Raw genomic sequence first — 14,388 nt, 5'->3', positions numbered from 1 at the left:
GAGTTCAAATGTGACCTCAGACACACCCTAGCTGTGTGACCCTGGGCAAGTCATTTAACCCTGTTTGCCCCAGTTTCCTCATCTATAAAATGAGATGGAAACAGAAATGGCAAACCACTCCAGTATCTTTGCCAGAAAAACCCCAAATGGGGTGACAAAGAGTTGGACATGACTGGAATGAAAGAACATTTAACAAAACATGTCTATTATGATCACTACTGAAGCTGGTACAACAAACTTCACAAGGGAGTTCATGTGGTGCAACTGAAGGGGGCTGAATTTGGAATTACAGGAACCAATCTCACATCCCAATTCTGTCACTTATTTGGACAGGACATTTAAATTTCCTCATCTAAAAATTGAGGGATTGGTAAATGATCTCCAAGGATCCTATGATTTATTTGATCCTCAACAATGTTTTGAGAGAAATACAACAAACATTATTATCCACATTTTATAGGGTAATGCTCCCAAAATAGAACAATTAGGTGAATGGCAAATCTAAGTTAAATGAAGTATAAGGGTCCCAAAGGAAACAGGGAGAGGAGGAAATGGGATGAGGGTGGAAAAGACTAAAAAAGGGCCAGGGTAAAGAAGGCCTTAAATTTCAAGTTCCTCTTCTGTGAAGCAATGAGAAGTTACTGAAGGGTTTTAAGCAGGGAAGTGATATGGTCAGCAGCTCAAATTCTTTAGGAAAATTAATTCAACTGTAACATGTGCACATTGAGTGAAAGACATGAATATTTCAAGTAGTGAGACCAACTGGGAATATATTAAGGCAGGTACTCCAGGACTGAAGTAATAAGGGCTCAGACAGATGTGACAAGGGATCTTGGATCTGAAAAGGGGCAGATAGAGTTTGCAACATAAAGAATTAACAGGATTTGACAGTGGTGGGAGGGAGGGAAGTTTGTGGGGTTTAAAGGATTAAAAAATAATTAAAGGGGGAAAGTCAAAAGATATAACAGTGGTGTTACTTGCCCAGGGTCACACATTTAGTGTCAAATGTCTGAGGCTGGATTTGAACTCAGGTCTTGACTCCAGGGCCAGTGCTCTGTCCCCTGTACCAATACACCACTGTCATGATGCTATTATACTCTCCTGAATAAACTGCCAAGTTTGTAGTCACTCAAATTTTTTCAAAATTAAAAATAAACCAACAAATCAAAAAACATGTATTAAGCCATTACCATTTGTTAGACATTGTGTGAAGTGATAGAGTTAGAAAAAAAAAGAGCAACCCCCCCCCCCCAAACACCACCAACAAAAAAACAGCCCCTGCTTTCAAGATAATTTGCTTACTTCAAATCTGGCTTCAGAGATCTACAAGCTGCATGACCTGTACATGCCACTGTAATGGGAATGGGAATTTGAAGATCTTCCCTGCCCCTTAACAGACCTAGGGGGGAGTTTTATGACCTCCCCTGCTTTGAAAGTAAACTCTGCCCCCTAATAGGCTGAATATAATCACACAGAGCCTGTGATGGAGTGAATTTGCTGAAGGGTGCAGCAGAGCCCATAGAAACTTTCCTGCTGTGAAGATAAAGTCTGCCCCATAATAGGCTGAATGTAGTTACATGGAGCCAGCGGTGGGAAGTTTTGCTGAAGGGAAGCAGACCCCATAGGAAGCTGGTTCAGAGATAGCCAGACGATGGGAGACAGAGGAACTCAGGCAAGGAGACAGAGAGGTTTGTGAGTAAATATTGATCTTGTATTGGTTTGTGGGAAGGCTAAAGGATGCTGTGGCTCTCAGAGTTATTACGGCTTCTGAATATCTTTGGTACTATGATGGAATCGGCTTACTGGTTTTGGGATTTGGTTTTCTGGTGTCTAAATCCTTCAGTTCTATTCTCCATCTGGAGAATCTGGTATATTTTGTCATCAAACGTCATGCGATACTTACAGTCATGGTCTTTATTTTGTTCATTGGCACCTTAAACATTGCATTGGCGCAACAGTCACTTAATCTGCCTGCCTGTTTCCTCAATGTAAAATGTGGATAATAATAATAATACCTGTCTCACAAAGTTGTTGTGAGGATAAAACATTATCTGTAAAAGAGTTCAGGGCAGTGTCTGGCACATAGCAGGTCCTTAATGTTTATTCCTTTACTTTCTCTTAATGGGGGAAGACTAGGTGATATAGTGGATAAAAACACTGGGCCTGGAGTCAGAAGGACCCATCTTTCCAAGTTCAAATTTGGTCTCAGATACTTACTAGCTGTGTTACCCAGGGCAAGTTACTTAAACCTGTGTGTCTCAGTTTCCTCATCTGTAAAATGAGTCAGAGAAGAAATAGAAAATCACTACAATATCTTTAAAACCCCAAATGGGGTCACAAAGACTTGGTCAGACTGAAATAACTCAACAATACATATAAATAAGTAGGTTCATACAAGATACCAACCTTAGAGAGACTCAACTGGCTGGGTTCATGGGGAAGGCCTCCTGCCAAAGGTGGTATTTGAGTTGAGGATTGAAAGAAATCATGGATGTCAAGAGGCAGAGGAGACCATTTATTTTAGGCATGGAGAAACAGCCTAGCAAAAGTAAAGAGAGAATGAACTACCTCCATTAAGCCATGTTCTCCCATCCTGTATTTGTGAAAGTAGCTTTTCCATGAAACTTAACATTTCATTAAATTTTACCATTTCAGACCTGACTCACTATCACAACTTGAGATTTTTTTTGAAGCCTCCCAGTTTTATGTCATTGGCAAATCTGATAAGCATGCTCTGTCTTTTCCAAGTTACTGACAAAAATATTAAACAGACTAAGCACACATCCCTAGAGTATTCTGCTAGAAAGAAAATTCCATCCAAGTTGATGGTGATCAATGACAGTACTTAGTCTAGGACCAGATTTGAATCAGCATAATATTCACTATTATCTAACCCTTAAGGGTGGTGGCAGATTTGGTCACATGCTTCACTAAAAATCTATGCAAATAATATCTAAAAGTACTCCTTATCTACCATTATAGAGGGAGGGAGGGAAGGAGAAAGGGAGGGAGGGAGGGAGGGAGGAAGGAAGGAAGGAAGGAAGGAGGGAGGGAGGAAGGGAGGGAGGCAAAAGGGAAAGGAAAGAAAAGGGAAGGGAGAGGAAGTCATCTAAAAAAAAAATTTGCTTCCTGAGTTAGTTCCCCATGCCATCCCAGCAGTTTCTTTAGACATCTTCTTTTCCCCATGGAATTTCCTGGAGACTCTTCAGAGCTTCCCATTTTCCTAGGCTGACTTCTGTAGAAATTTAATCCATTGTATTTATCAACTAAATCTTTTGAAAATGCAAAAGTGGTAGGGGGCAAATCAAACTATACAGGGTTTTTCTTCTTTCTTTCTCTTATCACAAATTCTAGAATACAGCAGTCACTTCCTACCCAAGGCTTCCATCATTTCCTCTCTATACTGGGATTACAAGTAGGTCATTTTTATATAAAACATTCAGACATTTCTATAAATATAGAAAACATTACATGTGTATTTTTAGATAGATTAGGACTTAAGAGTGGTAAAGCATTCATTTCTTTAAGTCTTTCAAGGTCTATGCAAAAATGCTTTAACAGAAAATTTGAGTTTTCTAATACTATGATGCTAATTACTATACATTTTTTAAATTTCACAAATTCAAGTACATTTCTACTTATTCAATTACAAATATACAGCCATATCAATAACCATTTTTCTTGTAGTTACTAGCCTCATTTCATATGAAAGAACTTTTAAAAATTTCAAAAATGAAATTAATACAGTGATTTTAAAAAATTTTTGGAAAAAGATTTTAAAATTTTAACTTTCAACTTTTTTAATCTTTCAAAAACTTTTAGCCTCACAAAAAATAATACGCATCCTTTGTCTAAAGGGCAAGCACTGAATAAAAATAATTTGGGGGCAAATTCCAAAGACTGATCTTAAAACCTTTATTATGATTTAGATTCTCTAAATGTATACAACTTCTAAACTTTTAGGTACAATTTTACTGAGACCAGATAGAAAAGGTTTTTTTTTTTTTAACATAATATACATAAGATTGGTAAGATGTTTAGAAAAGAAGACAGCAAAAAACTTAGTAAGGGCATTGGGGAGGGTTAATGAAGATAACACCCAAATTTCTTAAAAAAAAAAAAAAGCTGTCTCTTCTTTAAAAAATACAACATTATAAATTAATGAACTCAAAATCACCACAACTAAAGCAAATCTCAGCACACAAGCAGCTGCCAACCAGCCTGTCTTTAGATTTTCAGCTCTGTAAAGATAAAAGGCATTAGATGTGCTTTCTTTAAGCAGAAGTAATGCCAAAAAGCAGGTAATATTACCACTGAAAACATTAATCACTTCACAATCCTCTATTGTTTCAGAAAACTTAACACAAATTCTTGGCTGTAGTTAAAAATCACAGATTATACATACTAATAGAGGTGTGCCCCCACTTAAGTAAATTCAACTGAAAAAAATTCTGAACTTTCAAAAAAATAAGAGGCAATTACAATTACAAGCAGATTCCTCACATCACAAACTGATTTGCCACAAGATTCTGTTAAATAGTGAGCCTCCTTAGGACTTTAAAAATCAGATTTTATATTCTTATTTGGTTCACATACTATTAAAAAATGTATCTTCCAGAGTTTAAGTGCTTATCTTCAAGTAAAATTCACAAAATACTGGCTATTTGGACCAATATGAGAGCTCTATACCTAGAGTCAGAAGACTTGAGTTCAAATACAGCCTCAGATGAGTACTAGCTGTACGACCCTGTGCTAGTCACTTAACCCTGTTTCCCTAGCTCATCTGTAAAAGGAGCTGAAAAAAGGAAAAGGCAAAACACCCCAATATCTTTGCCAAGAAAACCCCAAGTGGAGTCTCAAAGAGTCAGACAAGACTGAAACAACAGAACAACAAAAATTCCAAGCTCTAAACTAGTGGATTATATGCAGAACAACAAATCATTAATTTGCCAGTGTGTAAGCAAGGTTGCTCAGTAAAAATACAATACCATCATCATCCTCTTTCCAACCACACATACCCCTTAAGGTTTCAATTAAGATTGGGGCCTAGGTTTATTCTTACTAGAGACAAAAAGAACAAACTTACAGATCCTGCTGGGAAGTATCTTCCTCAAGAGCAGCTCCGGAAACACTTGCCAGGAACCATTTCCTTTCCTCTCTACTGTCATCAACTTGTCTCCTCAAGAAGCAAGCACCTAAGTCTCTTTCCTGCTCCTGAGGTAATACTATTTCTGAATGAAAAAAATCCATTCACATACCACCCAAAGAAACGAATTAAAAAAATGAAAAAATCCAAGTGCAACAAATGGCTTTAATGCACTTTAAAAAGTTGAATTCCCAGACAAATTGCTGCATAACTTTAAATCCCTTTTACTACATCAAAATCTATCTCAAGTTTTGAGAAACACCCCTCCACATTACCTTTGCTAACTCTAAGCAACTATAATTTCCAGTGGAGTCAACTTAAGATTCAGCCTGGTGGAGTAGATACCAAGTGTAGCTTCAGCCAGAAGATTCTAGGTTTAAATTCTGGCCCTAGCACATGATGCTACTACCCCTGTGTCACTATGGACAAAGTTTCATCATCTGTAAAATGAAGGTTGGCTGGACTAAATGACCTCTACACTCTAAACCTACAATCCTATGACTTCAGAAACAGAGGCACTCAGTAACTCTGGAAAAAAAAAAAGGAAGCCATCTCAAAGGTGATCCTATATGATCCAACAGGTAGGATTTTCACATGATCTCTACCATTCCTCCAGGCTTGGAAGTTGTAAAACAGCTCTCCAGAGAACAGCAGAATTCCCATATTCATCTCAAAGACATTCAAGTTTGCATTTTAGCCTGGCACACATACCTACTTCAGATCTCACTATTCTTTTATGAATAGAGAGGGCAGACCTGCCATCCAAAATATGAACTGGAAGGAAACCAATAAGATCTTTGTATAGTTGATGCCTCTCTAGATAGCACAAAGATAGAACAATCCCAATATATGTGAAATTGGGTTAGAGAATGTGCGATGGGGGTGCCTTTATCAATGGTAGCCTAAAAGCTTTATTTTCTAAGATTCTCTTCAGCACCACTCCAATCTACTCCACATAAATTACTATAATTGTTCCCAGTGAAGGCAATATATTATTACTGGGCTTTGATATTTCGTGATAAACAACACTTTAATGTACTGAGCTGACTTTAATGTTTTCCGTTAAAACCATACCATACCATACTAGTCTCAAAGTATGTGGATAGATGAGAGTGTGGCTTTTGACTGTGCCTTGTACTGTTTCACGAATCAACCAACTAGGGTTTTACAAATCAAAAACAGGGGAAGGAAAAATCTAAAGATGAGTGCCCTCCACAGAAAATACTCAGCCTCTGGTCCCCAAACCTCAAAATGCAAATCCAGCAGCAGGCATCACATAACTGCAGCATCAGCTAGACCCCAGTAACTGATCTCAAATGTTATGGAGAGAGAAACAATCTTTTACAGTAACCAGATTCCACTGGCCTCACAGAATAGTTATTCCAGACATAGATCACAGTGCCCTGGAATACCAGCTTGGAGTTCTGACTCCTTTAGGCAAGGATAGGTAGGATTCACTCTAGTCTTCTTCATTCATTTAAAAGAGAAGTAGTGAAACAAGGTTCTCAACTCCCTTCTCCTCCCCAACACCTTTCTTCTTTCTCCTTTTCATAAAAAGAGAGGAAGTCAAAAAGGGAGAGATTCCTTTCCTCCTTTTAAAAAAGAGTCCCCTTGGCGTACAAGATCTTTTGGCAGGACTGCTCCTCCCCATACTTGCAAAGCCAGAGGGACACTTCTGCTTTCCCTTCTGGCTCTAGGCAGGGTTCTCTCCACCGCCCCCCCTAATCCCCCCACCCCCAACGAGCTCAAGACTGCTACAACCTGCAAGGGATGCCTCTCACCTGGTACCTGCACTGCACTTTCCTACACTCCACTCCACTCCTTTCCTTCCCTCCTTTCCAGGGGGTGGGGATTGGGAGTATGGGCGGAGGGTCAAGGGCCTGCAGGAAAACCAAAGGTGTTTGCACCCGACGTGGGGCAGAGGGGAGGTCCCTGCTTTGAAAGAGGAGTGGGAGCGCGGCCCCTCTCCAGGACGAAAACAGCGGCCACCTCTGAAGGAGGTTGTGGACGGGGCGATAGGGGGAGGGTCTGGCTGAGGGAGGGGGTTCCGGGGTCACCCTCCGGGCAGCGCTGAGGAGCTGGAATTCCCCCTCCCCCCAGGAGAGGAAAGGAGACGAGGCGAGGGGAGGAGGGATTCCCAGCCTGGTGGGCGGGGGGTTGGGGTCCGCCTCAGTCCCTCGGCCACACTCACCGAGGCTACCGGCGAAACCGTCCATCTTGCGGGCAAGGCGCAGGGATCGGGGCTCCGCGGGGCGGGCACTTCATTCAGCGGGGTAGGCGGCGTGCGCGCCCCGGCTGAGCCTGCCCCACTCGCTCGAGTCCTGCCGGCTGGGCTGGGCCGGGGCGGGTCCAGCTAGGCTCGCGTTGGTTGACTCCGCCACTCGGTCGGTCCGTCCACCCGCCCGTCGGTCGGTCCGGCCCGTCGGACTCCAAGCTACAGACAGCCCTACTCGCGCCCAGCCCCAGCAAGGATGGGAAGCTTCACTGCCCCGCGCTCCTCCCGGCCTCCCTTTCAGGCAGAGGCGCGCGCCCCGCCCCCCGCGCCTCACGTGCCGCCGCCGCCGCCGTCCCTCCCCTCCCCCATCCCACTACAAATAAAGAGCGACGTCCAGCTTCCGACTCCGCCCCCCCAAACCCCGACTCTGACGGATCAGAGGAGGAAGGCCAGGATAGGTCAGATTGCCTCTCCCCTCCCTTAGCCCTCCCCCTTACAACCCTCCCGACCAACCGCCAGGCGAATTGAGGCGCCTGCGCTCTGTGACCTCCTGCGCCCCCGAGCCGGCGGGAACTGAGCAATCCTCTTCTCGGATGCTGCCTGCGTCGGTTTTTAAAAAGGGCTCCGCGAGGGGGTGAGGTGGCTTTTCAGGAAAGAGAGATCCTGGAGAGAAGCTTGTCCAGTCCACGGACGCGAAACTTCTCTTGGGAGCCAAGCCTGAGGAGGCGGCGCGGGCCAGAGGGAAACCGAGCGAGCTTCGTCCTCCTCCGGCCCCCCGCTCCCCAGTTGCTCCCTCCATTGACATCCCCTAGAGGCTACAGGCCCAGGAACAGCCCAGGGGGCCGAGCTCCTCGACCTTGGGGCCTGGCCAGGGAGCAGACCCCATGGAGGTGGGAAGCGGGGAAGGGGAGGTCTAGCCCTCTAGTTTTAATCAGTCTTGGAGCTTCCAGTGTGTAAACTTTTGCCGTCACAGTTCATCTGTTCTTTTGTAACGAGACTCAGAAAGGTTAAGTGTCAGAAGGTAGACTTGAACTCGGGGTCTTCCTGAGAAGATAAACAAGAGAATTAAGGTAATTATCGTGGGGGATAAGCCAGGTCCTTCAGAAGCTGTATGAACAAAACTTGGCTTGGGTGAGGATAGTCTCTGGGAACCAGCATCCAACAGGAAGAAAGAACAAGGTAATGACAGTGGGGATCCCTGGCTCCCCTTCACCTGGTCGTACCTGACCTGACTCCACCATTCCAGCAGTGAGCAAAATAAACTGTCTTATTGGCCTGACAACTGCCCTGTTCAAAGACAGAGCGTGTAATACATAATTATTTTATATTTATTACATAATGCTTTAATAGAGTAATACATAGGACTACAGGGTTGTCCAAATGTGCAATATAGTAAGGTGCTGAACTTGAACCTGGATTCGATTCCTGTCATTGTAGTGCTATATTAGCTAACTTAAAGCACCCACAATGTGTCAGGCACTGTACTTGGTACAATTCTGGAGGTAGATGCTATTATTACCTAAAACAATTGACTTTCACTCTCTTGGCATCATTTTTCTTTACCTGAAAAAAATGGACGGGGTTGTCTGAACTCTGCTGCTTTGTAATCACTTAGGCAAATCTCTCAATTTCTCTCAGCCTTAGTTTTCTCATAAGGAAATGTGGATAGTCATAAGGGCTTTCTTGGGTTTTAAATTTTTATTCTGAGCTTAACACCAAAGTAAAACATTTCTTCATGTTAAGTATTACACAAAAGGGATTATATGTGAAACTCAGTCTCTTACAAAACATTTTACAAATTCAACATGTTACTTTCAAAACTGTCCAGCTTGTTTGTTCTTGCTTTTGAACTGTTCTCTGAACCACCTTTTGTTAAGTTTTAACGATATTTTTCTTTTTTTTTTTTTTGGATGTCACTATTGCTTTTCCAAATACCCTCCACCTTCCCCAATCAAAAACAGAAAAACAACCCAACTCTTGTAATAAGATAAACATAATCAAAACTAGTTCAAGGTGTCCAGAAATGTATTGTCTCATTCTACACCTTAAATCCCTCAACTCTTATGAGGAAGGTGGGTAATGTACTTCATCTTAGGTCCTCTGGAATGTGGTTGGTCATTGCTTTAATCAGTGTTCTTAAGTCTTTCTGTTTTTATTTTTTTATTTACAATGTTGTCCTTGTTTAAATTGTTCTTCAGTTCTGTTCAGTTCACTCTACATCACATCATACTTTGCAGGATTCTATGAAATCTCCTCTTTCATCATTTCTTATGGAATAACAATAATACATTCATATACCACAATTTATTTTGGCCATTTCCCAAGTGACAAGACTTTTTATTCCTGGTACTTGGCACACTTCCTTGCTCATAGTAGATGCTTAATAAATGTTTGTTGAATTGAATGAAGGAAAATAATATAGGGAATAATAAGTTTGGAAAAATAGGTTAGAACTAGATTGTGAAGGGATTTAAATGTTAATCTAAAGAGTTTGTAGTTTAGGGGTGGCTAGGTGGCTCAGTGAATAGAGCACTGGTCCTGAAGTCAGGAGGACCTGAGTTCAAATGTGCCCTCAGACACAACACAAAAAACTAGCCAGTGACCAAGTCACTTAAACCCAAATGCCCTACCTTCCTTCCTCCAAAAAGCAAAAAAAAAAGTTTGTAATTTAGAGGCATTAAGAAACTATTAAAGAATTTTGATCTGGGGAAGGACATAAATAAACCTGTACCTTAAGAAGATTTTTTTGGCACTTCTAGATGCTCCATGCCATGCTGCCTTCACTCTGAACTCCTCCCCACTGGTACCTGGAGTCTGTCCCTGGGTTTCTCAGTTCTCCCAAAATTCAGTTTTTACCTTATCTTGCTGGCCTCCAAGGTACTTTCCCTGAGTGTTCCACTCTTGGTAAAGCACTTATCCTCTCTGCTCCACTTTCCAGCTCCTCTTTATTGTTCTCCCTCCTTTAAAATTTAATCTTTTGGGGGTGGTTAGGTGGTGCAGTGAATAGAGCACCAGCCCTGGAGTCAGGAGGACCTGAGTTCAAATCCGACCTCAGACACTTAACATAAAACTATCCGTGGGACTTTGGGCAAGTCACTTAATCCCAGTTGCTCTCCAAAAAGCTAAATAAAAAAAAATAAAATTTAATCTTTTTGAGAGCAGGCACTGCCTTGGTAGTTGTATTTGTATCACCAGCCCTTAATGCAGTGCCTAGCATATGTTAAACACTTAATAAATGCTTTTATCAATGTGTAGAGAATGGAAAGAGGAGAACCGGAAAATGGAGGATCGTTTGGGGGAGGCTTTTTTAATAGTCCAGGCAGGAGGTGTTGATTGCTTGAACTAGATTAGTGTTCATATGAAGAGAAGGGGATAAATGCAAAAGATACTGTAGGATTGAAAAAGATTTGGTGACTGGGTATGGGAAAGGAAGAAAAAGGAAATATCAAGAACTCAGTTTATGAACCTTCCATCACTTTCCTCATCAGAAATAGGGAGTTTTTTTTTGGTTGGCATTGGTATTAATTTTTAAATTAATTTGGATAATGTCATTAATCCTAATGTTTTTAAGTGGCCTTAAGTGCTTCTCTATAAAAAGACTGAGCAGGACTGGTCCTTTGCAAATAGGGAGAAGGGAGTAAGTAAGTATTTATGTAGTGCCTATTATGTGCCAGGCATTGTGCTAAGCACTTTTACAAATATTATCTCATTTGATCCTCATGACAGCTCTGTGAGGTAGATGACATTATTATCCTTATTTTACAATTGAAGAAATGGAGGCAAAGAGATGGTAAATGACTTGTCTAGAGTCAGCACAAGCTAGTAAGTGTCTGAAGTAAAATTTGAACTCCGTCTTCTTGACTCTAGGCACTGTGTTCTATTTTCTATGCTAATAGCTAGCTAAATAGGCCTTTATAGTAACTTATGTGGGGAAATTTCAACAATTGGACTGTAAAATTGCACTTGCTTAATGTCAAGAATACTGAGTGAGATTTGGTTAACCAAATGAAGTTTGTGGAATCTATGAGTTCCCCTAGCTCTCTTCCCATTTTCCAACCAAAAGAACTTTTAAAGGAGTTAACTTTTCCTTGCTAGCTTTGATATATGCTCTGGCTTTACAAGTCTTTGTAATTTGACTAAGTCTTTTAATGGCACACTAATTATGTTCCACTTTAAGCTTTTTGAGAAAGATGTCTTCATAAAAAAGAATTCTGAAAATCAAACAATAAATTATTTCTACAGCAAATATGTAACTGATTAAAAACTGCCAATTATTGTTTCAGCATGTTTAAATTAGGCAGAAGAATACTTGGAAGCTATACTTTTCCTTAATATTGCTGAAATAATTAAGTAGTTTCAGTTCACTCTCTGAAAATGAAATAACCACTTGCATCTAAGCAAACTACATAAAAATACAAATTTATAAAACACAGGCAATGACTTTGTTTTTCCAAAGAATTCTTTACTTTGATGAAAGATTCACCATAGTGTTCATTGAAATATTGAACTCCCCAATTCCCTTAAAATATGATTCATTTTATAAACATTGGATTTCTGTATTACTTTTAAGGAATAAATCTATTGTATAAAATAAACAGCAATTCAGACCAGCATGTTGCCCACACAGTCATCAATGCGGGTGGTCACTTTCCCAAACCCATGACACTACATATATTGAAGGTGGAGTTTCACTCTCCCTAGTCCTTTGACATAACATTTGAAGCCAGAAATGGGGAAAAAAAAATAAGATCCCTGCATTGATTTATTTCATGATGCTCTCTAGATAATATGACCTTGAAAAAACACAATGAAATAATCCTTTATCTTCTCTCAGACACTTTTTACATAAGTTATTAAAAGAAATTAATTTTTCCAAATGCTTTGTGATCCATGACTGCAAAGCTATTTTCTTTCATTGCTTTCATATGACTATCAGAGCCAATGACTATTTTCATGAAACAGTACAAATTTTATGAACCTACTAAAATCCATATAAACAGATATGATAAAAAAATCCACTGTGAAATTGTAATTATTAAATGTTTTGTTTCACCTTTTAAATGCAGAAATAAATGATGTCTGAAGAGAAAAGAGGGAACCTTCATTATTATATGAAACTTAATATAGGCTATATATGTAAGAGCTCCAGAATCTGTGAGATATTAAAACACATTATTGTTCCAGGTGCATACCATAAAGATGCTGAGATTTATACCTTTACAATACAGTATAGTTGCATATTGATTTACCAAAATTCAGACTTTTAAGATTTGGCTTAAATACATCACATTTTCAGAATTACTCTGCTAGGAGTTTTTATATAATTGGTATATACCCAGAACTTCCCAAAGACTTAGTGACCTCAAAAATAATCCATTCCTTGGTGAAGAGTATCAAAGACTTCTTGTTGTTTATTTCCATCAGGCACCTAGGACTTCAGTTGTCAGATGCATGGTCATTTTGGAACTAGCCTACTGATTACTTCACTCTATTCTAAGCCCTTACTGTGACCTTTTGAAGTGCTATGAGTATGGAGCAATTTCAAAACAAAACTAGAATCCAAAATTGAGTTAGGACAATGGTATTTTGTGGCATGTATCACACAAGTTTGTGAGGTGAGACATCATCACCCACACACAAGCTGTGGTAAGATAGAAGACCAGCTAGCACCCAAGAGTAAGGAAGCATTCTTGTGAAAGAACTTCAGTTACTCTTTAGTAGTAGAAGGCATATGTAACTAACACTTCTCACTGTCTTAGAATGCTAGACACAGTCATCAAATACTTTGTACATGGGTAAGGGATTAATACAAAAAGTAATGCCTGAGTAAGTCAAGAAATGTGGCCAACACTACTTCTGGTTCTAACTTTGCCTATATGACCCTAGAAGAGTCCAGTTCTGATCTTTAGCTTAGAATTGAGACTTACTTGTGAAGAGCTTTTTTTTTTAATGCTCTGTTAAGTTATGTCTCTTCATTTTGGAGTGTACCTGAGGCAGGAGTGGCAGAGATTCAACCCTTTGCATTATGAGGTATATTTATAATTTTTTACAAAGTATTTTCCTCAAAAGAAGCCCATGAGATAGGTAGTGCAATTCTATTTTAAAGAAAAAAACCAGGGGGGTTGTGACTTGACCATGGTCACACAGCTAGTAAGCATCAGAGCTGGGACTTAGAGCCAGATACTTATCTACTCTGTATATATCTTAGGTTCGTAGTTGTTTACATGTCTCCTGCATTAGAATGTGAGTTCGTGAAGGCAGGGTCCATATTTTCACCTTATTTTTGTATTTCTAGAGCTTAATATATAGTAGATACTTAATAAATGCTTGTTAATTGACTTCAAGTCGAGTGGTTTCTCTATTATATCACATTACATCTCAAGGAGTATAACTTCACTTATGAGAAAAACTAGCTTAAACTATGTTTAGTATGTTTGGCACTGCAATATAGCAATGGGTTACAGCTGAGAATAAAACTTTAAAGACTGTGACTGAAGAGCTTCACCTTTATAACTGGACAATTTTATGATCTTGTAGACTTTTGTTTTACTATTCTGCAGTAAGACTTTTACCTTGAATTAAAGGTAGTAAAATAGCCCTAAGTGTCATGGACTTCCTTGGCAGTCTGGTGAAACCTAAGAACTTCTTAGAATAATGCTTAGAATAAAATTATAGAATTATAAAGTCAACCAATTATGTTGAAATAAAGATGTGATTTTCCCCATCCAATTTCAGAGACTCCTCCTCCCCTGAAAACAGATGGGTTCCCAGGTTAAGATCCTGTAATGGGAATGCAAATTTGGAAGATCTTCCCTGCCCCTAGCCTAAAGTGCACCTGAAGCCTGGGGTGGGATGCTTTTCAGTAGATACTTTTTGATTGGCCAGTGGGTCAATAATGATTGTTACATTCTCTGAGCCAGGAGAGGCTATATAAGCCCTGATGTGTAGCTTTGTTTTGGGGGCTCACTTTGAGAAGTGTTCTGTGATTTGATCTGTATTCTGGGAAGCCGTTGTCCAGGGCCCCCCC

The 14,388-nt window shown here is 40.1% G+C and overlaps 1 protein-coding gene and 1 long non-coding RNA gene across 4 annotated transcripts in view; one reads left to right on the top strand and one right to left on the bottom strand.

The window, feature by feature from the left end:
- Positions 1 to 7,711, bottom strand: part of EML4 (EMAP like 4) — a 175,395-nt gene extending 167,684 nt beyond the window's left edge. Inside the window, exon 1 of one of the 3 annotated variants that reach the window (XM_069071585.1) lies at positions 7,338 to 7,711. Coding sequence is in view for 1 of the 3 variants with exons in the window: in XM_069071584.1 (XP_068927685.1) it covers positions 7,338 to 7,362 (25 nt within the window). In the remaining 2 variants the exon portion in view is untranslated. Of the gene's footprint in view, positions 1 to 2,217; positions 2,281 to 7,337 lie in introns of those variants that run through there. The other 2 variants (XM_069071584.1, XM_069071586.1) reach the window with 2 other exon arrangements.
- Positions 7,712 to 7,904: 193 nt separating this feature from the next.
- The window catches only part of LOC138148762 (uncharacterized), a 15,310-nt gene continuing 8,826 nt past the window's right edge, over positions 7,905 to 14,388 (top strand). The window contains exon 1 of the long non-coding RNA XR_011165149.1: positions 7,905 to 8,540. This is a non-coding gene — a long non-coding RNA (uncharacterized lncRNA). The remainder of the gene's footprint in view (positions 8,541 to 14,388) is intronic.

This window comes from Petaurus breviceps, unplaced genomic scaffold (genome assembly GCF_028583685.1).
Source record: "Petaurus breviceps papuanus isolate PSGF00001 unplaced genomic scaffold, PetGlider_PUasm1.0 90842, whole genome shotgun sequence".
NCBI classification, from domain to species: Eukaryota; Metazoa; Chordata; class Mammalia; order Diprotodontia; family Petauridae; genus Petaurus; species Petaurus breviceps.
Note: the sequence above shows the minus strand (reverse complement) of the source record. Positions and strands in the feature narration are given on the sequence as shown.